At 34.6% G+C, this 26,448-nt stretch overlaps 1 protein-coding gene across 12 annotated transcripts in view; it reads left to right on the forward strand.

The window, feature by feature from the left end:
- The window catches only part of CCNT2 (cyclin T2), a 44,412-nt gene extending 18,259 nt beyond the window's left edge, over positions 1-26,153 (forward strand). For 2 of the 12 annotated variants that reach the window (XM_072788993.1, XM_072788994.1), the window contains 10 exons: positions 1,533-1,646; positions 2,047-2,188; positions 2,738-2,904; positions 5,555-5,683; positions 7,605-7,665; positions 10,198-10,260; positions 13,437-13,482; positions 15,107-15,270; positions 19,417-19,487; positions 20,003-26,153. In XM_072788993.1, coding sequence (XP_072645094.1) covers positions 7,650-7,665; positions 10,198-10,260; positions 13,437-13,482; positions 15,107-15,270; positions 19,417-19,487; positions 20,003-21,430 — 1,788 coding nt within the window. In that variant the 5' untranslated portion in view covers positions 1,533-1,646; positions 2,047-2,188; positions 2,738-2,904; positions 5,555-5,683; positions 7,605-7,649 and the 3' untranslated portion in view covers positions 21,431-26,153. Of the gene's footprint in view, positions 1-1,532; positions 1,647-2,046; positions 2,189-2,737; positions 2,905-4,052; positions 4,066-5,554; positions 5,684-7,604; positions 7,666-10,197; positions 10,261-13,222; positions 13,317-13,436; positions 13,802-15,106; positions 15,271-19,416; positions 19,488-20,002 lie in introns of those variants that run through there. The other 10 variants (XM_072788991.1, XM_072788992.1, XM_072788989.1 and 7 more) reach the window with 8 other exon arrangements.
- The last annotated feature ends 295 nt before the right edge of the window (positions 26,154-26,448 follow it).

A 26,448-nucleotide genomic window follows, 5' to 3' on the forward strand; every position in this document is an offset into this window, starting at 1 on the left:
TATGTCTTTCCTTATACTATTACCACATGGTCTTAATTACTATAACTTTGTAGTAAGTTTTGAAATCAGGAAGTATGAGTCTTCTGACTCTGTTTTTCTTTTTTAAGATTGTTTTTGCTATTCTGGGTCCCTTGCATTTCCATAGGAATTGTAGGATCAGCTGGTCAATTTCTACAGAAAAAAAGTTGAGATTTTGCCGAGATTGTGCGAATCTGAGATCAGTTTAGGGAATACTGTCCATGATATGAAGTCTTCTGTAAAATTAGTTATTTGTTAAGCCATCTGAAGGAAAGTGAACTTTTAAAGATTTATTTGGAATATTTGAATACATAATCTATGCAACTTGTTTCACAATAATCTATGACTTGTTGGCCTGTGGGGAGCTTACAAGGGAGAGTAGAGGCTTAAGTACAAAATGCTACATGTACTTTTTAAGTTGAATTTTTTTCATTTTTGTAACAGATTCATAATGGTAACATGGCTCCCTAAATAAATTTTTAAATGTCAGGTTACATTAAGTATTTAAATACTTTTAAAAAATCATGTAATTACTCTATGGAAGTCAGACCTTATTCTTTTAATTATCACTGCTTTTCAGCAGTACTGAATACTAGTATTTTTCTGTCTGTATTACACCAGCTCTCTTTTAGATGTAATTAGAAATCCCAAATAATATCTAACCTGAAGACTTTTTTATTTCTCAGTCTAAATTTAGTGTTGACAACATTACACTCATGCATAATCATATGCGTAGGAAAACAACAAATACCAGACTGAGGAAGTGACATTTTCTGTAATACTGGAATGTCAGTCTTTTCAGTGCATCAAAATTAAGGATATAAACTGCTTAGCCTTGTACTGGAATTTAATTGGTCAAGCTTAGTGATCTTTGTTAAACGAACAAATGAACATTTTGACTTACTCTATTTTCTTCTTTTTTGAAGGGCTGTTGCCCCCTTATTATGTCTGTTTCTACTTACTTTTTCCTATTCTAAGACCTTTGTGAGCATCTTCTAAAGTAATGCCATTACCATTTTTCTTTAACTATAGCCTTAGGCATGTGATTTCCCAGTTGTGAGCTGTGATAACTAGAACTAATTGTATATTGGTTAGTGAAGCCTTTTGAAGGCACAGGAAAATAGTTATCCTAGTCCTAAGGGTGGGGGAATTTGGGGACAGTTAAGGAACAGGGCAGAAGTGGCTTCATTGGCCTGTAGGGCCTAAAGATGAAAGAAACATAAGAACAGATTAGAATAAGCCTATTGATGACATATTAGCAAATAGAAGGTGTACATGGAAGTCTTTGCTTCTTTTAGGACTCTTGAATTGGGAAATTTAAACTTGAGTGATAAAGCTGCTGTGGCTAGTTCTTAAATACAGATGTACACAAAAGCTGTTTGCACGAAATTAATTACTGAATGAATAAAGACCAGAATGATTCATTTGAAGCTGACTGATACAGCCACCATCAGTGATTTAGAAATTACCCAGGCATTTGTTAATTCAAACTGACCTTGCTTCCAAATACCAAGGTTGAAGCCATCAGTGGAGAGTGAAGAATGTCAGCAGTGAGGGCATCAAGAGCAGAAAGGGGACAGTGACCAGGAATGGGCAGGAGAAAAGATGGAGAAGCAGATTCTCAAGAGGTAGGAATGGAAACAAACAAAGGAGGAGAAAAAGAGAAGGGAGTGAAAACAACTGGAGGGAGAAGGGACAAAAGGAATATTGATGCGTAATCATTGTAGTCATGTGTGTCACCATTTTAGTGTATCTGAATCAGTTTAGGATTACATGGAATCTTTAAAGAATTGCTTTTAACTGAAAGAAAGATGATGAGCGAGAAAGAAGGGAATTTTTAAAAGCATGTTAAATCACTTTTTAATTTTAAGATCAGCATTAGCAATACACAGTTTAACTTTACAACATAGTAATGATAATACTTAAGTCCTATTACTCTGGGGCACTATTCTAAGTGCTTTACATATATTGATTCATTTAATCTTCATCATAATTTTACAAGCAGATACTATTTCTCCCATTTTACAGATGCGGAAACTGAGCCACAAAGAGAATAAGTAATTTGCCTAGGCTAGTCAGATAACAGAGCCAGGATTCCACTGAGGCAGCCTGACTACTGTGCTACAGCTGGCTTCATCACCTCTACCTCCCCCTCTCCATGATTTGTATGGTATATTTCTGTAGAAATTTGTCTTGTTTTGAGAATGTAATATCCCTTTGAAATAGTTGTACATCTGCTAGGCTGACAAATTCTGGACACTATTTAAAAGTCAGTTTTATTTCCTTTAGTTATAGTAATTTGAGAAAGTTTATTAAATTAGATAACCGAACGCAAGATGGATAGTGCATGGTTCCTCTCCCCAGTGAACTAAATCTCAGTTTGTAGTTGTTTGCTCATTTGAACCAAGTATCTATTCCAGTATTGGTGTGAATTCTTTGACTGAACCAAGTTTACATTCACTAATTTTTGTTGCCTTCAAAAGCATACTTACCTTTAAAAGCCACAGACCAACTAATAATATAGCCATTACTTAAAACTTTTGGAATTCTTTTCCTTTCAATAAGTCATACAACAAAATCAGCTGTCCATACAAAAAAAAAAAAAACAGAAGTACCTAGCTTGATTATTTTCCTTAGTCATCCTTAAAGTTAAAGCCTCACATGGATATTCGCAAAGTATTTATCTAAAAAGGTGTTTTGTTTTGTTTTGTTTTTACAGCCCTGATGGAGTAAAATGTTTGCAGGCTGTAGAGGAGGAAATGTGAATGGAGTTAGTGGATTTCACCAGGAACTTTGGAAGAGTGTTGGGTATTAGTGTTGCACTGGAGGAGGATGAGAATTGAGCCCTATTTAGAGGGAACAGAAAGACTTCTGTGAGGAGTGTGGGTAAATAAACCAGGAATCTACCCTGAAGATCATTGCTTAGCTCTCTGAACATTTAATTTTTTTAATTATTTGTAGAATTTTAGAACCATTCACTAGTACACATACTTTGTTTCCATTGAGACTACTTGTAAGGAGAAAAGCTGTGTGGTTTGAAAGTATTTCTTGATATTATTGAGGCTTACAAAAAGTCTGAAGAGAATGAAGCAGTGACTGGGAATCCTAAGAGATTTTACCAAGAAGAACTCATTGGAGACTATTAGAGGTATCTTTTAGACGAGTAAGAGAAATCCTGGATCATCTGGCAGTTAGGAAGGAAGTTTAAGTATTGAGTTCAGTCTAATTTGGCATTTGACTTGAGCCTGTATTGCTTCACTCTTTAGTAAATAGTTCCAGCATTTGATGACTGGCTCAGCTATTCCCCTCTTAAACATGAATTAGATAAAAAGTGAGAGATCGTGGGAAACTGAGAGTATCTTCATTGTTTCTTGCATTTCTTACCTTGGTTTTGGCTCTTAGATTTTTACTGTGGGATTTGGAATACTTTGAATTTAATATCGGTGCCTTTATATTTACATGTGGATTATCCGCATTCATTTGACAAATATATTGAACAGCAGCTGCACAATGGGAGACAATGGGAACATGAATGAGTAATTCAGTCTCTATATTTAAGCTGCTCCTAGACTGGTAGGACAGACAAAATTAATAAGCCAGAAGTTAGAATACAGTGAAAGTACAATAATAGAAATATGCAGCTTCCTATTGAATAAGGAAGGGTGCTTCAGTCTGACTCAGGAATTTTCCTTAGAATGAGGTAAGCCTTTAAATAGAAAAGGAATTAATCAAACGAAGTAGGTAGCAGTATCGGAAATCTTTAGTATGTGGAAGAAATAACTGAACACTCTCTTGTACTCTCTCTCTTTCAGAAAAACCCATGCGTGACTGCTATTTAGCTGGTATTTCAAGAATATTAACTAATTTTGATGTTGCATAACTAAATCTGTTGTAAAGAATAACATTTGTTTATTCTAAGTCTTTGAAAATTAAGAAGTTGCTTTTTTGAGCATTCTCAATTTTTACATCTTTTCCTTGTTGTAATTTTAGTTTTAAAAGATGGAAATAAGTTGAAAGTTCAAGTTGAAATTACTCAGTCCTTTTAAGGTAACATTACTGGTTGTTCAGAGCCAAACTCACTTGATTTTAGGTCTGTTTTAAACACGTATACATCAGGAAGAGAATTTCTTTTTTTTTTTTTTTAATTTTTTTTTAATTTATTTATGATAGTCATACAGAGAGAGAGAGAGAGGCAGAGACATAGGCAGAGGGAGAAGCAGGCTCCATGCACCGGGAGCCCGACGTGGGATTCGATCCCGGGTCTCCAGGACTGCGCCCTGGGCCAAAGGCAGGCGCCAAACCGCTGCGCCACACAGGGATCCCAGGAAGAGAATTGCTTGAAGTCATTTTTACTCCATTTACTCATCAGCAAATGCAGTTGGACTAGGAAGGTCCCTTTCAGATCCAAAAATCCAAATCCAGTGGTTAAATTTCATGGCTCGGCATTATTTGTAAATTATTTTAAAAGAGAAGAGAGTCCACTTTTTTGTATCAGAAAATTTCTCTTCATGTTAACTACCCAAATCATGTAGCATGATTTATATCTCTTTCTCTCCTCCCCTCCCTCTTTTGGCATTGTTTCTATATAGTGATTGATAATGCCCCATACAGTGAGACTCAGGCATTCATCTCTTGGAAAATAATCTGACTCTTGAGATTTAGAAATCATCTTCCCATGAGAAATTTCTTCTGTGTAATCTTAGGTTATTTGAATTTAGAATAAGCATATTTTCTGAGTCCACAATTAATTTGGTTTATTAAACTAACTTTTTGGGTAAATATTGATCAAAATTGATTTCTCTTAGTATCTTTGTAAAGTTATGTTCTTATACTTCAATCCCAAGAACATAAAACTTACTAAAGCTAAAAAAAATTGCTTACTTCTTGATCTCCTGTTGGCAATGTTTCTACTCTATTGATTTATCTTACATGTTATATCCTGGTTTAAAAAAGCCACTTTTAATACTGCTGTAGTGAAGTAATAGAGACACTAGGTAGCAATTTCACATTCCAAATCTTCCAAATCTTTGCCTCATAGATCCTTTTTCTGTCCCAAAGGCAATATTGTATAGCTCTTAGCCACACAATGAATTGTTGATTCATTTAAAAAAACCCTAGAAAGTAGTGGCTATAACTAAAACGAAGGAAAATCTGGGTATATTTATCTACTATGCATATTTTTTAAAACTATGGCTTTATTTTGCTTGAGTTTTTTTTTTAACCCCTTTACTTCTACAATAAATATTAATATATGATATAAAGTTTCTTTCAGTTAGCCCAAGTAGAAGTCTTTTTCCTTCTTCCCTTTCGTATTCTGTTTGCAAAACAAGTAAAGCAGGTTTTATAGACTAAGGTAACTAGTTCTATTTAATGAATCACTTTATTAAAACTCTTATATATCAATTTTGTTATAGCCTAACTCACAATTTATACTTTTAAAACTACATTCCTTCCTTGCACGCCCCTCCCTTAGAAAGTAGAAGGTTTTTCCAAAATTTTTTACTTTTAGATCATCAAATTTTTATCTTTTCTGCAGATAATATCACCTACCGCATTATTTTTGGCTGCAAAAGTGGAAGAACAGGCTCGAAAACTTGAACATGTTATCAAAGTAGCACATGCTTGTCTTCATCCCCTAGAGCCACTGCTGGATACTAAATGTGATGTATGTAAAAATAATTCAATTGGTGTTGCCTTCCAACTGCTGATTATTTCTTTTATCATTTAGGAATATAATAACCAGGGAGTAATCTAACAAAACATTTTGTGTATGTACATGAATTTCAGTGTCATTCTGAATCATGTTAAGGTTATGATTCAAGGGTGGTTTACAAGTGTTTCATGTTTTGCTGATTATCCTCACAGCAAACCTATGGTATATGTAGAGGGTAAGTCATATCACCTCTGTTGTTTGGGTCCATTTGAGACCAGAGATAACCCTCTAAAATTGTCAGCAATGAAAAAAAAAAAAAGAAAAGGAAAGAAAAACCTCTGGACTTGTCCCTAGATCAGTAAATAGTAATTATACAGAGTTGTTCTTGGTTAATGCATGTATACCAATAGTTATCTGATACTGACACATAAAGATGCTATTTTACTATCCTTTCACGAGAGGGTTTTTTTTTTTATATTGTAATTTTCGTTAAGAGTAATGCAAGTTTTGAAGAACTTGTTCATCATCAACATTTTAACAGACCTTGTTTGAAAGTGCCATTTTAAAGTGTTATAACAGAAGGTAGAATTCTAGACTTTTTTTTTTTTTAAGATAGATTTATTTGTGAGAGAGAGAGAGAGGCAGAAACACAGACAGAGGGAGAAGCAGGCTCCATGCCGGGAGCCCAATGCGGGACTTGATCCCAGGACTCCAGGATTGCGCCCTGGACCAAAGGCAGGCGCTAAACCTCTGAGCCACCCAGGGATCCCTAGACCTTTAAATTCACTTTCCCAGCATTTGTATTATGGATGTGTTCCTTTATCAGGAACTTTTAACTACTGAATGAGTGCTAGATTGTATCCGTTCACTTTCATTTAGTTCAATCTTAAGGTCCAGATTAAGTATATCTGACTTTTTAAAAATATATCTGACTTTTTATTGACAAGTTTTATCTTAGATGTTGGCTTTAAGGGAGTGAGATACTAATGTAATCATTTGGTAATAAAGACTGTGATTATTCAGAGATTGTTCTTCTAATTTTTATTAACTTTAAAAATTCAGAATTATTTTTGATAAATACTTGATATTATTCAAATAATAGAAATCTGTTTTTAAAAAAATCATCTTTGTGACCTTTTCATAATGAGACAGAAAGGTGCTTTTCACTGAGTTTAGCAGCATATCCTTACTTGAATATTTAGATATGATGTATTATTTTAATCACCTTACTCAGTCGTCATAATTTAAGAAATTTGATAATGGTAGAAATTTTTCATACTCTTTATTCCCAGAGTAATTGCCCTAAGGGAATGATTTGTTGAAGTTGAAAGAGAAGGTCCTCTATTTCCCTGTGGGTGTACGATAAATTCTTTTGGTATTTTACATCCAAAGTGTTTTAATCTAGAGATTTGAGGGTTTGCTTTGATTGTATTTTGTCTTTTCTGAAGACAGAAGGTTTGTAAAAAAGAACTCACTGACTTACTCTGACCATCAAGGAATTACCACATGAAATATCTTAGACTGAGTTGATATGCCTTTTCTCTGCAGGCAGGTTTGAATTTAGTGTTCTTACCTGAAGAGGTGCTGCCTATCTTATGTGTCTTGAAGTACCAGTGCCCATGTGAAGTGTTATATTATAGGCTGGACAGTGTTACTTTAAGTTAAGCTCTACCTCCTTTCATGTTATTGTTGTCTTTTTAGGGGTTTTGTTGTTTTTTGTTTTACCTTGCTTTACATATCCTATATTAGAAGTAATTCAGTTTAGATTGGTTGCAGAAAATAGGATTTCTCTGTCACCCTCAATTTATTTCCTTTATGTTTCCAAACTACTCTGGTTCTTTTGTAATGTCTGTAATTTTTATGAGATTTAATGGTCCCGTAGTCTAGTAGTGTTTATCTTAATCATTTTAATGTTATTATTTTTACCTGACAGGCTTACCTTCAACAGACTCAAGAACTGGTTTTACTTGAAACCATAATGCTACAAACCCTAGGTATGTATTTATGTCAGATACTGTTTTTATGTGTGCTCTACAGTACAGTATTCTAAAGATGGAATAATTTTATCATTGAAGACAGTGTCGTTTTAAAACAAGGTATGGGACCAGAATGGTATTGCCTGGTTATTAGGAAACCATTTTTTAAAAAATTTCATTTGGCATAATTAATTGAATGGTAAACATAGTTTTCATTGTGAAAGATTGCATATGATTATAGTGTGTGCAAATATTCTTAGAGTCAGTATTTAATGAATTTATCACACTTTTAATGTGACACAGTTATTTAAACGTTGATCATCCTTTTCTAAAAGTTATATCGTCTGCAAGTTTTGTGCAATTTAAGTGATTGCTAAAGATCATTCTAATCTTTCACTTTATCATTTTGGAAATTGAGACCTAAGAAATTTTGTCTTGTGCGAAGTCATAGATTACTTCAAGAAGAACTTAGCAATGTGTGACGGGAGTAACATGGCCTTTATGGAGATCTTGGTTTAAAAATCTGTAGCCCTGGGAATCCCTGGGTGGCGCAGCGGTTTAGCGCCTGCCTTTGGCCCAGGGCGTGATCCTGGAGACCGGGGATCGAATCCCACGTCAGGCTCCCGGTGCATGGAGCCTGCTTCTCCCTCTGCCTATGTCTCTGCCCCGCCCCCGCCCCCCCCCCCCCCCGTCTCTCTCTCTCTCTCTCTCTGTGTGTGTGACTATAAAAAAAAAAAAAATCTGTAGCCCTTTGACTTGCTTTGTAAAATTCAGCAAAGTTGTTTTACCTTTCATACCTCCATTCTGTATATGTCTGCCTTAACATTGTGAAGTTGAAGATATGAGTATAAATAACATGTACCACATAGTGTATGCATTAGAAGTAACCATTATTCACTATGGTAGTTATTTATTACTCCATTCCTAGTCGTTGAAGAGAGGTGTGATATTCATAGCCTCCCATCATGACATACTTTTTTTATTTTTTAAAAAAGTAGCTTGCTTGATGTTTTTATAGTATAAAAAGATATAAAAATAGAAGTAGGGGTCTTGTTCTCCGAATCTAATGATTTAGCATGTTACTGCATTTATTATATAAAATTCTATGAATATGAAATTTAGATAGGAAAACAAACCATGAGAGACTCCTAACCCTGGGAAACAAACAAAAGGTTGCAGAAGGGGAGGTGGTCTGGGGGTTGGGGTATCTGGGTGATGGGCACTAAGGAGGGCACTTGACGGGATGAGCACTGGGTGTTATACTATGTGTTGGCAAATCGAACTCAATGAAAACAAAAACAACAACAAATTGAAATTTAGAAAGATTTGCGTAATAAAGGTTAAAAGGAAATTAGATTATTTTAAGGGAAATGATAGAATTTATAAGATATACTTCTCTGGTTTTGATTAAAGTGTGATTTTGCAGGTTTAATTACAGTAGAAATATAAATAGATCACAACAATTTTAAAAATCTACATTACCCCTTTGTTAGGATGTTATTCATTTACTACTGCTGAAGACACTAGATGTGACCTCCACTTTTTTAAAAAAAGGAAAAACCCTGCCCTACCTAACGGTTGATTAGACATTGAAAGCTCTTTCAACATTTTATCTTTGGTTTTAAAAACAGTGATTTAAAGAATCTTGAGGCCACAGGTTCTTTTATTTTATTTTAAAGATTTTATTTTTATGAGAGAGAGAGGCAGAGGGAGAAACAGGCTCCATGCAGGTGTAGCCCAGTGCAGAACTCAATCCCAGGACTCTGGGATCACGCCCTGGGCCAAAGGCAGAAAGATGCTCAACTGTTAAGCCACCCAGGCATCCCGATTCATTTGTTTTAATAACTTATATTATCAGTGAAATGTAGTTATAATCTAACTGGTTGGAACCCTTTCATCTACGGCATACTAAATACTAAGAAAATAAGAGGACTATAAACATTTAAAAGGTCTTTTTTTTTTTTTTTTTTTAAGATCTATTTATTTATTTGTTCATGAGAGACCCAGGCAGAGGGAGAAGCAGGCTCCCTGCTGGAGCCTGATGTGGGACTCGATCCCGGAACTCTAGGATCACGGCCTGAGTCGAAGGCAGACGCTCAACTGCTGAGGCATCCCAAAAGGCCTTTTCTCCCACTATAGCTCAGGGATCATATTTATGAGAATACTCTGTTCACATCTTCTGAAAGAGTTGGAATACATTTTACAAATATGTTACATAGTTGAATTCTTTGCATAATAGTTGTAATTTCCATAATTTTCGTTTGTTTTTAACCTTAGGGTAATCTCAAACTCAGAATTTTTAATAAGTATTCCCCCAATCTATAAATAAGTGTTACCAATTTTCATTAAATGGAACATTGTTTCTGAGAAATTATTTCTTGTCATTGAAAGTATAATGAGCATTATCAGTGACAAAAAATAACTTTGTCTTTGGATCTTTTTAATAATGAACAGTATATTACACATTTATGGTTGTGCTGATGAATGACATTTCTCAGGCAAGTATTGTAGTGTGGTAAGTGATTGGGAAAAAAGTGCTTTTCATTTCAGGTTTTGAGATCACCATTGAACATCCACACACAGATGTGGTGAAATGTACCCAGTTAGTAAGAGGTAAGTGATCTTTGAAACTTCTAAATTAAGTACTAATGCTTTTTATTGTCTATAGTTGATTTGAATGAGTTTTATTAAAATAGGAGAAATGTTTTGAAACAACATCTTTTGGTGTTCTCCATCTACCTATTCATCTACTTCTGTATGTGGTTCTACCTGGTGAATTAGCTTCCTTTAAACTTACAGGAGAAAAATAAATAAACTTACAGGAGAATTTCTGTTCACTAAAAATTGGAGGGCTTCCAAATATTAAGACTTTATCCTACCTCCCCATTGGGCTAAGCCATTCTCATTTCATTTAATATTTAAGAAGTTGGCCATCAATATATACATGCAGAAAATTTCTGGTCTATCTCAAACTTTCATTGACTTCTAAACAATGATTATAATTTAAGAATTTGGAGGCCACCCTCAGATTTTCAGATAAAAATTGTCTTAGCAGATTTGCCATTTTGGAAATATTTTCCCCATATTCATTTGAACAAAATTGACTTAATGCATTTTTCAAAGTTCTTTAGCATTACTGAAAATAATTTCCTTTGTGTGTGTAATAGGGAAATAGTATGCTACAGACAGCATGTGATGTGCCTATTAAACCTTTTAAAACAGGAGTAGGAACTTTTTGTATTGTTTGCTTTACTGTTTATAAAGCATGTGGTACACATTTTTCTACTCTTGTTAATGAATCCTATGTATCTGTTCTTGTATCCCTAGAAATATTCTTTAAGTAGTTGCATGTTGTTACACTACTTCTACTTTGCTGTTTCCCATTTGAAGTGTTAATGTACTAAGAAGAAACGCTTGGAACCTTCATTGTGCCTTTTTCTGTTACTTTTTGAAAATGAGATTCTGCAATTTCATTCTTTTACCCCCAGACTTCTTTAGGTTTATTCTAAACAAAATGGGTAAGACTAATAAGGGCTTTGCTTTGTTTTTTTAGTGTTTATCTGAATATTTTAAGTTTATTTATTCATTTTAAATTGAATTCATATGTTAATGGCTATATTTAAAACAAATCTGTTGTCACAATGTCGTTGTTAAGAACTGGACTTCTAAAAAAAAAAAGAACTGGACTTCTGAAAGTCCAGTTGATTCTAATAGCTAGTACATGATCCAAATAGCTAGTACATGTTATGACTCATAGAACATAATTAATTATGGTTCCTGTAGTTCATGGTTATCAGAATATAATTTAGAGCTTATTTTTATCCCCAGAATTACCGTGTAGTATAGAATTATGTAGGTAACTAGTGTATCTGTTTGAATTAAGAAGGAAAAGTTAGAGTAGTTTTCCTGTAAACTTGAAAGAATAAGCTGTTTGGTCAGAATAATGAGGAGTCCATGTAACTTTCCTTTAAGCCTAATGAAAAAAAGATAGAAAAAAGATATTTTTATAGGTTAAAATAAATATATATATATATGTACTTTGAGATGAAAGTGGATTTTCAGATTAATATCATTGTGAAATTTGAGTCATCCTTAAAGATCCTTGATCAGAATTCAGTAGCTTTTTTTGCATGTTCCCCTATATCTAAAGCTAGAGACATCAAGTTCATTCATTTGCAAAGTTGGATAGTAAGTTTTTTAAAAACTCACAAAAACTAGAAATTTGAGGTTTTATCCAAAGCAGAACATTTAAATCTTAATTTTTTGTTCTTAATGGTTAAAATGTGACCGATTCTTAAATTTTAGTGCAAATCTTACATATGTTTAACTTCCATTTTGTCTGACTAACATTTCAGGTAACTATAGTTTACATCTCACTCCATTTAAAAACATTCTTTCATGTTTGGTGTCTGTTTTTCTTTGCTCTGTTAAAATTTTCAGCTAACAAAAGAACATTTTTCCTACATTCTTCCTCTATTGCACACTGTTGATAGGTTATTAAATTTAGATATATTCTGAGGTGAAAACTGCTATGGCAATTTAAAATTATTTTTACTTCCTTCTCTACATATTTTGATTCTTTGGGGATATGGGGGTGGTAAATGGTTTGGTTTCTTTAAAATTCTTCTCCCCCTGTCCCACCCCCTCTGGAGATGAGAAAGTCAATATTATGCTACTTTGCTGCAGAATTGGCTAATGTCATTTTACAGGGACCTTTCATTTCTGTGATTTCTCCTTCCCTCCCCACCAGGAAAGAATGCCATACATAAGTCACACTGCCTCCAAGACATCTGATGCTTTGACACTCTTCCTTAGCACAACTCTGCTAAGCCCAAATCCCTTTTGTATCCCTTATGTTGGTGATCCACAAGGGGCAGCAGGGATTACAGGTGCCATGAAAAAAATAGGCCTGTTAGAGAGGGGTGAGTTGAGGTAAACTGATCCTAGGTGAGCAGAGGGATAAGGTACATCAATGATTATGAATGTAATTGGGGGAAAAGGGGAAATTATAGCACCAGAATCCCTATCGGGAAGAATACAATATAGATAAAGTGAGTGGGATACTGTTTTCAATTTCAATGTCTTAAAAGCTAGTTAAAATTTGCTTTTCCTTTGGGGACCATGCTGAAGCATCCTGATTCCCTAGAGTACTTATATCTTTTCTAAAGTTGACAATTGGATTCTATAAAAAATATATATTCAGTGTAGTTTTCTATATCTATACCCTTAGGATGTTTCTAGGTTGTTTATTCCTTGTTGTTGCTTAGTAGCATGAAAAACTGGGCAGTTTGTGCTCTCTTGAGTTTGGGGGGTGGGGGTTTGTTTTGTTTTCTTTTCTTTGGATGGAAGTACTTAAGCCAACTTAAATATGATGACTGAGGATTAAGTCTGGCAGGCAACTCTTTGTATTTTGTATTAGACTTCAAAATCTTTTCTTCTTCTTCTTCTTCTTTTTTTTTTTTTTTAAATCCAGGAGAATGCTTTATTGCAACTTTTAGCTGACTAGATGCTTAACTTAGTAACAAGTTTAGCCCTTGTAACTGGCTAGCTAAAAGCAAATCGGCTTGTTTCTCAGATCTTTGGGGGATAGCAAGAAACATTTGAGTGAATGTTGTTGAAGATTTTCAGTAGTATAGAAAATGATGGCGCTCTTGTGATATTTGTAAGTAGTAAGTAAAATTTACTTTTTGTGTACAAAACTTTGAAGTTTTTGTTGTGTTGAGAACTTTTTGATGGTAGCACAATAAAGCTGATAGTATTGTCTTCGTTTTTTTTTTCTTTTCTTACAGCAAGCAAGGATTTGGCACAGACATCCTATTTCATGGCTACCAACAGGTTGTTATCCTGACCCTCTTTGTTGCACTGTTGTAGCACACTATAGCTTCCTTTAATGCAGGGCCCCCTCAATGTGTCTCTTACCCTTGTTGCAACAGGAGACTGGACCATCTACTGTGGTGGTACCTTCCTGTCTGCTTTGCGGTGTATTGTACAAGGGACTTTTGGCACAGAGGGGTTAAATGCACATTGTGAAGTGTAGTGGTGCTTTCTGATGACATATTCTCGATTTGTGAGTGCATAAGTCTAAAATTGGTAGCCTGAATAGCAGCTAAAGATTACAAAGAGCTAAACTTAACGTAGAAATTCGAGCAACTTGGTAAGTATAAAGCTATTTCTAGTTTACAATTATAGTTAAATGACAATATTTTTTAAAATTTCACATTGATCCAATCTTAACTTTAAAATAATCATTAAAGTATCTTTTAATAAATAAAATTTATATAACTTGGGTTGTTTTTCCAGATAATGCCCAGATAATACTAGTTGTAAATCAGAAGTAGCCAAGTCCTGTCAGTGCCTAGATTTGCATAAGTACAATTTTTACTTTAAAAAAACTTACTTCCTTTTCAGTTTACATAAAGAAAAAATGGTGTGGGTTTGCAGTTGATAAACATTTTCATCAATTCTGAGCAGAAATGAAAGAATAACTTTTTTAAAGCCTTTAATATCTAATACATAATTCTGTTCTGGGTTAATTATATTAATGCCATAAATTTGTTTTTTTAATGGGTCATTCGGGAGGAGGGGACCAAACTAGCATTGTGTGGTCCTCAATTTCTTGTGACACTGTTAAGTTTTATGTAAAACATTGGATTGGCAAATGCCAATATATTTTCTTAGGTATATGTTGTTGGAATTTAATCTCTATCCCTAGAAATTTTGAACAACAAAAAAGAAAGTACTAAATATAAAACATTGGTTAGAAAAGGCTAGTTGTCACATGTTAGTGCCCAGTTTGGGGCATATAATAGGAGAAAGATAGCATTCTTCTAGTGTATGGCAGCATTGGGCCTTGCAGCTCTTCACCAAAAGGTAAGTTTTCTCTGTGGCTTCGCCAAAAAGGAGACAGAGGTTTATATAGATCAGGGTTAGATTCTCTTTGACTTGAGAACTATGTTACCTCACATCAGATGGTAGGATTCCTGATTCTTACTTGATTCTATAATGTGATGTTGAAATTACTTTGTCAGTTTTACAGTCTTATGCTTTTTCTTTACTCTTTTGCCATGGCATTACATAAGAAACAAAAAGACTACAAAAAATTAAAATGTTATACTTGTTTATGCTGATTATTGAAAATATACTGTCTTCCCCTCCTTTTATAAAAAAGTAAACTCATTCAAAATTTAGAAATATTAATGTATTAACAGTAATAAGATATTACTATAATGCTCTTGGGGAGTCAGACAGAATATGGATAATGTTCATAATTTATGTAGGTTTTTAGTATTAACATTTTATAACTCTAGTGCTAGTTTTTAGTTTAATAAAATAAGGTTTTGTACTCTAGACTTATAGAAAAAACCTCTGTTTTTGCTTTAATCTTACTGGGAAATATTTTTCTTTGTTTTACATATTTGAATTACTATGGTTCTTCGTTTTCAAACCTGCTCTACAACAGTCTGCACCTTACCACCTTCTGTCTTCAGTACAAACCAACAGTGATAGCATGTGTATGTATTCATTTGGCTTGCAAATGGTCCAATTGGGAGATTCCTGTGTCAACTGATGGAAAACATTGGTGGGAATATGTGGATCCTACGGTTACTCTAGAATTACTAGATGGTAAGTAGCTAAAAAAATCTCTTTACGTTGAAAACATTTTTTATTATGGAAAAATTCTGCCTACTTTTGTATGGGTTTGAAAAAGAGTGAATCCTTCTAGGCTTATACTTAAGTGAACAATTACCAATTCTGGCCACTCCAATGTCTCCCCTTCTGGAACTCTTTAGTTATTTTGATATTAATCCCAGGTATCTCTTCAACTATTAATATTTCATTTTGTGTTTCAAGAGTTAAGAGAAAGCATAATTACATGGTCAAATGAATAGGATAAAAATAAGGATTTGTTAGCCTAAACGAAGAAAACAAAACTTGAAAAAAATAAATAATTAAAAACTTGAACATATTTTAACCACCAATGAACATCAAAGCTCTTTCAGGGTTTTTAAAATATATATATATATATGATTTATAATGGTATAGGTTGGTAGTACAAGAATCTCAAAGTCGGTTATAACTTGTAGTACATGTGAAGCATTGAAATAAAGGTATCTCAGGGTAATATTCCTTGCTCTGTAGTCCCACTGTAGTGACGTATGTCATTGTTGCCTTGCATTAAGTATGAATTGACAAAATCAGCATACAAATTCTATAAATTGTGAACTTGGAATTGAGTCTCCAAATAAGAAATTTCTCTCTCTGGTAAGATATAAGAGAAGCTGACCAGAGGTAGAGATTCTTGAGGAGTAAGACATTTTATTTAGCCAAGTACGTAGATTTCAGAAAGGGAAATAGATTGCACTTCTTACCAAAAATACACTTAAACTGGTATGTTAGGTTTCAGCTTATTTTTGTGGACTTTCGCTTAACTTCTGTTGCAAAATTGAAGCTAATGGGAAAATAGGATTTATATCTGTTGCTACTGAGGACGTCTTCTACATAGAGACCCTTCTAGGTTTCATATGTGATCTTCTAGTAAAATCTCAACATGTTTCTGTAACCTAGATGTTTCTTTTCTGCGAAGGGCCAAGTAGTAAGTTTTTCAGGATTCATGAGCCCTTCTGTCTATGCCAGCTATACAACTCAGCCACTGTAGCTAGAAAGAAAGCAGCCATAGGCAGTCTGTAAATGAATGGGTATGACTGGGTTCCAATAAAACTTTGTTTACAGACACAAGGTACAGGTCATAATTGCAGTGGTTTGTCTACATTTCTGGTAAAATATGCTTCCTTTGTAGATCTCTTGATTTTCAGGGGTTTTTCCCTTGAAAAATTTCTTGCAGAGTATCTCATGCTATATTACTGCCACATGATTATGTTCTTTTTCTTACATTGCCAGAGGTTTTTTTATAGTTTAACCAGAGAGAAGGAAATTTTCAACGAGTTGAAAATGGCGTCTTCTAAAAGCCATTGGGGGCTATTTTTCTTTTGACTTGAAAATTAGGTTATCTATGCCACCATCTTACTTCAGCAGTTAACAGATAAGATAAAGTAGGTATAATCTGAATAAAAATAGTTTATGTACTTGATCCTAAAACAAAGTTCACAAAAAGCAAGTAATCTGCCTCTTAACAGTGCTTTTAAATTATATCTAAAGTTTTTTTTTGACACAGCAGGGGCCATTTAAATGATCCTTCTGCTTCCATTCTGAAAAGGCTCCAGTTTGTTATTCATTTGAAGAGCCATTGAGTAGGAATCTAGGACATTTAAGACATTGACAATTTCAGCATCTCATAAAGCAGTCTTTCTCTGTGTTTTGGTCACCAAAAAAAAAGAAAAAAAGTAACAGTTGAAGATATATCTGAATTTCAGCCTGGTGTTTAAGCATCAGTGTTCACTAAAATAATTCATTTAATGACTGTTGTAGAAACAGCATTGGCTTGGACTTGGCCTATCTGTAACGTTTGCTGTTGTTGTTGTTTTGCAGTTATAATTTTGTTTTGCAGTTATAATTTTTTTCATAATTTATGATACAACAAACCTTCGTGTGTTTTTGCATTTTGAATTTTTTTTCTGTATCCTAACTTTGAGGGGGGAAAAAAGTCTCTGTTTTAAGCATCATACTGTGATTTTTGTGCACATTACTAATATATTAGTGATTATTTGACAGATTCTTTTGATCCTCCACTATAAAATTCAGTAAGAAAATAAAAACAAAACTTATATTTTGTGCCTGCTATATAGGCAAGTTTTGGACCGGAAACTATCTACATTTAATCTTTGACAACCAAGCTGTTAAATCAAAATAATTTCTTGTTAATTTTGGATTCCAAAGTATTCTGTATCTGCTAGATTTGTGTCTAAAGTATAGAAAGGTGGGAATTTTTCAAATTAGGAAATACAGTAGTCCAGGCATTAGATTGTTTTCAAACTGGATGTAAAAGTTAATGAATGTTGAGCAAGTTTTAATTGTCACAGCTTATGAACGTAAGTGCTGAGTTTTTGCATATTTTTTGCTTCAAGAAAAATTCTGTATTGTCTGAATTTCCATTATCAATCTTAGCATGTTTGCCTAGAATAGTTTACAGAGAAGCTTACTATGTGTACTAAAAATAATAAATCTATGTAGCCTCTATGGAATTTGCATTAATATTACATGATACTGTATGTTCATTTGACTGGTATGTTTGTTTGTCTTGAGTGGTCAGTAGCTTTATTAATGGCACTATTTTGAGGTAGGAAAGTAGAATTCATCATAACCATACCACCTTGGAAAAGTAAGTCATCCCCATCCTAAATTTAAGGGAAAAAATGAGTTAAAAATATATGACCAAGGGTGGTTTTACTAATATGTTAATGGTAATAATTACTAAGAGGCTATGGGTATAGGTGGAGGAATTTTTGTTTAGCTTTGAAATAATTTTAAACTTAAATTACAAGATAGTACAGTTTTATACCTTTTACTGGTTTTTCTGTGAACATCTTACATATGACTATCAAAACCAAGAAATTAACATTGGTACAATACTATTACCCAAACTACAGGTTTTATTTGATGTCCTCAGTTTTTCTATTCTGGGATCCCGTGTTGCATTTGCTTGACAAGCCCCTTAAATCTCCTCCAATTTTTTTTTTTTTTTTAAGATTTTATTTATTCATGACAGACACACACAGAAAGAGAGAGGCAGAGAAACAGGCTGAGGGAGAAGCAGGCTCCATGCTGGAAGCCTGACGTGGGACTCGATCCTGAGACTCCAGGATCACGCCCTGGGCTGAAGGTAGACACTAAACCGCTGAGCCACCGGGGCTGCCCCCAAATCTCCTCCAAATTATACCGATTTTTCTATCTTTTATATTCTTTTATGACCTTGACACTTTGGAAAATAAAATAATGGTCACTTATTTTATAGAATGTTCCTCAATTGGGGTTTAATGTTTCTCAATATTAGATTGAAATTATGCATTTTTGGCAAGAATACCACAGAAATGGGAAACAGGGTGCACCTGGGTGGCTCAGTGGTTGAGTGTCTATCTTGAGCTCAGATCGGGATCCCAGGATCCTGGGATCAAGTCCCATATCAGGCTCCTTGGGAGGGAGCCTGCTTCTCCCTCTGCCTATGTCTCTGCCTCTCTCTGTGTCTCTGGTGAATAAATAAATAAAATCTTTTAAAAAGAGAAAGAAATGGGAAATGGGTTATACCTTACTCTGTAAGGTATCTTATCAGGGGGTATACCATATATCAAGGGGTTTGCTTTTCAAGGAGTAGGTCTTATTACTGGTAATGATAACTATGATTACTTGGTTAAGGTGATATCTGCTGGGTTTTTCCATTGTAAAGTTACTATTCTTCTCTTTGTAATTAAATATCTTGAGGAAGGTATTTTAGGGTTATACAAATATCTTATTTTTCTCAAACTTTTGTCCATTAATTTTAAAGAATCTCTTGATGGATCTTGCCTGCAATAATTATTACTATAATGTTGACCAAATGATTTTCAATTAGGAGGGAATCTTTTAATGCTACCAAATTTTCCAGAAATTCTGAGTAAGCATGGGGGTGGAGGGAAAGAGAAATTATTTTTTTTAAGGATTCATCTTTGTAAATAGCAGTTCAGATCCCTGTCGACTTCTTTATTTGCTGAAAGTTGAATTAGAAAAATGACAGTGAAGTACATGAACTCATAAGGCCCCTTTTTAATATTGCCCACTTGAGAGAAATATAAATTCTAAAGACACCTTCTAAGTTTTAAATTTAAATTTTATTTTTAGAGCTAACACATGAGTTTCTACAAATATTGGAGAAAACACCTAGTAGGTTGAAGAGGATTCGAAACTGGAGGGTAAGAGAATTGGCAGGGTTTTAATAGAATATCAGTGTGTTGCTTATCTAACAGTTACATAGCTAACCAGTTTTAATTTTTTGGTTAAATGTTCTTATTTCCTAAATGATTACAGTGTACATAAGCTGCATACACTCAGAGTTTATTCAACTTCTATGTTCAGTGGACTTTGTTAAGTACTTTATAAATTTTTTGTTTAATTCTCACAATGATTATAATGAAAATATTCTCTTTTATTTTTACAAATGGGCAAATTAAAGCCTAGACAAGTTAAATTACTTTCTCAAATGCTGGGCTTGGATTTAACCTTATCTAACTCTGAAACCAATGGTTTCCACCTTCTATAGCCGCCTTTTGTGCCTGTAAATAAGACATTCATTTACTGGCAGCATAAAGCCGTGAACCCCAGGTGTGATTTTTGTTTGCATATATTTAATACATAGAATTTATAAAGCAAGGAAATTTGTATTAAATTCCTTTGCTGTCATTGCTTCTTTTGTGTTTTATTTAAATAGGCTAATCAGGCGGCTAAGAAACCAAAAGTAGATGGACAAGTTTCAGAAACTCCACTTCTCGGTTCATCTTTGGTCCAGAATTCCATTTTAGTAGATAGTGTAACTGGTGTGCCTACAAACCCAAGTTTTCAGAAACCATCTACATCAGCATTCCCTGCACCAGTACCTCTAAATTCAGGAAATATCTCTGTTCAAGACAGCCATACATCTGATAATTTGTCAATGCTAGCAACAGGAATGCCAAGTACCTCCTACAGTTTGTCGTCACACCAAGAATGGCCTCAACATCAAGAATCAGCAAGGACAGAACAGATATATTCACAGAAGCAAGAGACATCTTTGTCTGGTAGCCAGTACAACATCAACTTCCAGCAGGGACCTTCTATATCACTGCATTCAGGATTACATCACAGACCTGACAAAATTTCTGATCATTCATCCATTAAGCAAGAATATACTCATAAAGCAGGGAGCAGTAAACACCATGGGCCAATTTCTGCTACTCCTGGAGTAATTCCTCAGAAAATGTCTTTAGATAAATATAGGGAAAAACGTAAGCTAGAAACTCTTGATCTGGATGTAAGGGATCATTATATAGCTGCCCAAGTAGAACAGCAACACAAACACGTGCAGTCACAGTCAGCCAGCAGCAGTTCTGTCACTTCTCCCATTAAAATGAAAATTCCCATCACAAATACTGAAAAACCTGAAAAATACATGGCGGATAAGAAGGAAAAGAGTGGATCACTGAAGTTACGGATTCCAATACCACCCACTGATAAGAGTGCTAGTAAAGAAGAACTGAAAATGAAAATAAAGGTTTCTTCCTCAGAAAGACACAGCTCTTCTGATGAGGGCAGTGGGAAGAGCAAGCATTCAAGTCCACATATTAGCAGAGACCATAAGGAGAAGCACAAGGACCATCCTTCCAACCGCCACCACCCCAGCAGTCACAAGCATTCCCACTCACATAGTGGCAGCAGCAGCGGTGGCAGTAAACACAGTGCTGATGGAATACCACCCACTGTTCTGAGGAGTCCTGTCGGCCTGAGCAGTGATGGCATTTCCTCTAGTTCCAGCTCTTCAAGGAAGAAGCTGCATGTCAATGATGCATCTCACAACCATCACTCCAAAATGAGCAAAAGTTCCAAAAGTTCAGGTAGTTCATCTAGTTCTTCCTCCTCTGTTAAGCAGTATATATCCTCTCACAACTCTGTTTTTAACCATCCCTTACCCCCTCCTCCCCCTGTCACATACCAGGTGGGCTACGGACATCTCAGCACCCTCGTGAAACTGGACAAGAAGCCAGTGGAGACCAACGGTCCTGATGTCAATCACGAGTACAGTACAAACAGCCAGCATATGGACTACAAAGACACATTCGACATGCTGGACTCGCTGTTAAGTGCCCAAGGAATGAACATGTAATCATTTGTTTAGGTCAATTTTTCCTTTACTTTTTTAATTTAAAAATTGTTAGAATGGAAAACTTCCTCCTGATCTGGCAGTGGTAACTGTTGCTGCCACTGCTTCAATATTTGTAAGTGCTGCTTTATTCTTCATTCTGAAAAGAAGAGATTATAGTAAACAAGTCTTTATCTCCACATATGATAGTGTTATAAATACTGTAAAAGCATGGAAGGTGCAAAACTCAGTATTTCTACAATTGCAGCTAAGAACATTAGGATGAATGGCTGGCTGCTTCTAGGAATATAAGATGCCTCAAGCATTCATTATTTATAATTTGAATACTGTAGCTATTTTTTGTTGTTGTTGCTTGGCTTTTGAATGGGTGTAAATTGTTTTCTTTTGTGTATTTATACTTGTATGTATGTATGATTTGCATGTTTCAATGATAAAGGGATAAAACAGTATACTGACAACTGTTTACAAGAAAGTGGAGAAAAATGTACATACATTTTTGTATGTTTAGATATTACCATAAATACTCAGGATTGGAGCTGCTTGTAAGTATAACAATATAACTTTATTTTATTTTGTCAGAGTCCATCACTAATCTAAAACAAAGGTGGCACTTTTTCATGTTAACCTTAAACTCTAGGCCTTACTGGAAGCCACTGAAGGGGGACACTTCACTACCGGATGGGTATGCAGTGCCACAGATGGTCATTTATTTACACTGTGAGGCACTGAACTTTGGCCTTCAGAGCTTCTGACCAGGTTGGCTGCTGAAATAGCCCCTAATTTTCTGAAGGCTTGAAGAGGAAAAAATAAAGTTTACATACTCTTGATGTGAAGTGCATTTGAAATGTTTGTTGGCTTGTTGCAGTACTATAAACACAGAGCTGTTAATAATGGTTATGTAGATTACTGTGATTTGAAAACTAAATCCACAAAAACTTATATAGTGAAGAATTAGTAAGTTTTTTTCTTAAATAAAGAACTTTAACACTACATATTTTAACAGTAAACAGGGATCGCTTTTCCTTTAGTGTTCAGAATGACACCATATTCTTAAACATACTCCTCCCCCAAAGTGTGTTTGTGTGTGATGCCATATTTCTTTTTCAGGTAAATGCAGTCTTCCTTATAGAAATGAAATTAAACCTGTTGCTCTCTCAGTTCTTTTATATTCTAACAATAAATAAAAAGAAAAGATAACTGACTGTGCATTGTACCTGTATTTATAGCTTATGGTTGTTATCAGGAAACTGAGAAAAAAGGGGTAGCCTCCAGGTAAACAAGCTAGTGGAGGTTTTACGTTTGTTTGCACATCTCAGTATATTCCTGTTGAGGTCAAGTTTGCACAGTCATCTAACTTCTGAACAAACAATAGACTATGTTTAAAATTTGTCTTAAATACCAGTAATGTGGCTCCAGTTTATCAGCTAATCTTGAATTAATCTGTGGTAAATCTTTGAGCTGTTGAGTGTCTTTAGATGGGGTGAATTCAACTTTTGTTGAACTGAAAACTGTCTTAATTTTTTCCTCTATGTATATGAATTATTTTTGTTACAAAGCCACTGATATGTGCACAATTGTAATTTTACTCAAGTATGTTGCAGTTGTAAATATTAGAGAATTTAACCTCGTGCTCTTTTATTTAGCAATTACCTAATTTGCCAGTAGCTTTATAATTTTTTTTAAGATAATTGTTCATTATTTTGTCAATGTTATTTGAACTTAGGATACTAGGAGCCTCTTTCTAGGGACTTTGCCTAGCTAGCATGTCCTAACGTTTGTTCTTTGTCTTGCATAACTTTAGTAATCTTTGTCATTACATGTAACTTTGTTGCTCTGTATGGCATATTATTGTATCCATAAACATGGTAATTTTGATACAGTTATACTTTTACAGTGGTACATAATCCAAGGACTAGTATAGAATTAAGCTGAGTGCAAGATGAGGGCGGGAAGGGTTTTTGTTCTTGGTAATTTAGATGTGAAACCTCTAAGGAGCTATCATGTGAAACGACATAGGGTGGTCGTGCTACTGTATAATTGGGGATGATAATACCAGGAATTTTAATAAGATTTTGTAAAGAATATCCAAAAAAGTAGTGAACTTATTTTCAGTATGACATAGAAAACAATGTGAATATTTAAGGTCTGTGACTATACTTAAACTTCACTAAGAATTTGCAGAATTGTTTTGAGATGTGGGAATAAAGGTAATTTTGTTGAATCTTTATTGGTGCTAATGATGGACAGTTTAAAAGGTAGCTAGTATATATTGTTATGGGTCAGTACTTATTAGTACTTCCAAAATTGAATTTGAAATGCTATGTATTCACTTTTCACTCTGTAAATGTAATTCTTTACAATGACTTTATTTATTAAAGGGCAGCCAGTTGTAATTTGTACAGGATTGTGTGAGCTATTCAAACTCTTTAACCTCTGAACAGGATTATAGCTTCCAAAACCACCATGGGGTTGAATACGAAAATCCTTTTAAGTTTCATTTCCATTCAATGAAAACCCCTATTACTCATACTACCATTAATTTGCTTTCCCCATCTCATTTGCGTAAAATAGTTCATCAGCCTGGTCCCAATAGGCTCAACCAAAGAAAAAGACTCCAATGAATGGACATTATTACTGAGTCTTCTTGTAAGTAGCCATAAATAAACCAAAATAGTATCATCAGATTTAGATATGAAATTCCACATGTGCAAAGTACTGTTAAGGTGATTTACATTTTTGATGAGATTTTTTTAATATTTGAAATATTAAAAAGCATTATCTTTAAACATCCTTTAAAAGAGTGAGTCATTTTTCAGTTGTCTTTTCCCTAGATCATAGTTTTGTTACGTTTATGCAGAAGCACATTGCATAGAAAGGCTTTACTTCTACCTCTTTAATAGTTTTCCAATATCGAACTGTGCCCCCTAAATATTTGCCTTAGCTACTTAAGATATGTTTTCAGAACCAAAAAGCAAGAGTGTCTTTTCATTGACACATTTTTGGAGGCCTACTTTACCAAACTGATGGGATTATCCTTTAGTGATTACGACCTTACAAAATGTTCCAGTTTCTTTTTGTTGTTGAACCTGAGGTTCATTTCTTAGGTTTGTCTTTGAAAGCATTACAGGTGCATCTTGATCTTTCTCTGTGTGTGCAGATGCATTCTGGTTAGAGTTGTTGAGTCCAGGTTTCTACCATGGTACATCAGTGGTTTTTTGTGGAATATCATGAGAGGTGCTTGCATGACTTTGAACCAGCAGATTATAATTAGGTATAGAATACCTTATCTTTTTTGGTCTGTCTTCCTTGAACTTAAATGACTGGTCTACTTCAGAGAACCAAATTTTAAATGTTTTTGTTACTTACCAATTGCCTTTCCTAGCATTTTAAGCACATTTTTTGGTTATACTTGATAATTTAAGTTGCTGATTCTTATTCCTGAAACCAACCTTAGAAATAAACCACTGCGTGACTTGTGTACTGTAGAAGTATCTTGGGTTTGGTTAGATATTTTAGGGTATTTTGCATTTACTGTGGAAATATGTAAGGGTGGTGGTGGTTGTTTTTAACATGGTAGTAGCTCTAAAGGAAGACTTATATTCTCAAAATATCTCACCATTCCCAAATTTTATCTAAACAGTAAGCAGTTGTTTCTTGGCTATTTCTGTGCTTAAATTGCTAGGTGAGTTTTAAGATCTCTTTGCTGAGAAAAAATTGAGAGCTCTTGTGAAGAATTCTTGATTTAGCAGTCTTGCTCAAGAGGCTTTCTTGGGAGGCAATAGGGTTCACTAACTGCATTTATCCAGATGAAGGGTCAGTGAATCCCACATCCAGGAAACTTGCATTAACTGAGCTCACAGGATGATACTTATGTGTATTTGTGTGCCTTTGTATTTAAGATAGGCTGGTTTAGATGGGGATCTTTGTGTTGGAAAACAGCACATTCTCTCTCTGTCCTCCTAGGGTACAAGTTATGATACCGATGTATTAATTTGAGAATTCACAATTACGTTAATATCTGAAATTTGATTTCTGTAAGCCAAATAGAAGTTTGCTTATTTTGTAAGGGAAGTTTGCCTTTATAATATAGATGATCTTGCCAGTGGGTCTGGAATGCTCAGTATAATTTAAGTCTGATGCCACGCATCCATTTTTTATTCTACAGTGTCAATTTTGGCACAGCCAGCTTTTGCTTCTCTGACTCCTTTTTCTGTTCTATATAATTTACTAGTTTCTATTTTCACTTGACAGGTTCTTTAGAATAGGTTGATAAGCAAGATATACTGAAGGTTGTGTGGCTAGGAGTAATTCTGTTTTCATAAAGGTGAGTTAACCCATTCGCTGTGATCCTCTAATCCCAAAGGAAATTCTGAGGGCCAATTTCCTGTGTTTCCAACTTTTGGGAGGAAGCCTCGCTTAAAACTTGCCTAGTAGTTGGTTTGATTTGCCTGTTGTTTGTTAAGTAATGAGTACATTCTTTTAAGGTGTGTTTTTCAAGCAGCTTCACTTGGTTTGAAAAACTTCACATGTACTCATTTGTTGTCTGCAATGATTGGGATTTTATTTTCTGAATGTACCCCAAACCCCCAAGGACTATTGAATAAGGTATTTGCTGATAGAAAATCCAACAGGAATGTGTGTATGAGGCATCAATTCAATTAGTTATTGAATTTCAGCTCAGTATCTATTACAAGGAATAATTAATAAAATTTGTTGAAAATGTAAATCCAAGGCTCTATCATGTCTTGTTCATGTGAATCAGAAATAACTTTCAGTCCCTGGGAAATATGGGAAATAAGGTCTTAATGTAAGTTTCTCTTTCTGAGTAACTTCATAAATCATCAAGGAGTATGGCCTTTGAGTTCATTCAGATTGTTTGTATTCCAGTCTCAGACCCACCACTTAGTAGCTGATATCCTTGGGTGAATTACTTGACTTTGGGCCTTGATTTCCTTACCTACAAAATGTACCTATTTGTAGGGTTGTGAGGTTTAAGGTTTGGCCAATCAGGGAAGGATAAA

Source organism: Canis lupus, chromosome 20 (genome assembly GCF_048164855.1).
Source record: "Canis lupus baileyi chromosome 20, mCanLup2.hap1, whole genome shotgun sequence".
NCBI lineage: Eukaryota > Metazoa > Chordata > Mammalia > Carnivora > Canidae > Canis > Canis lupus.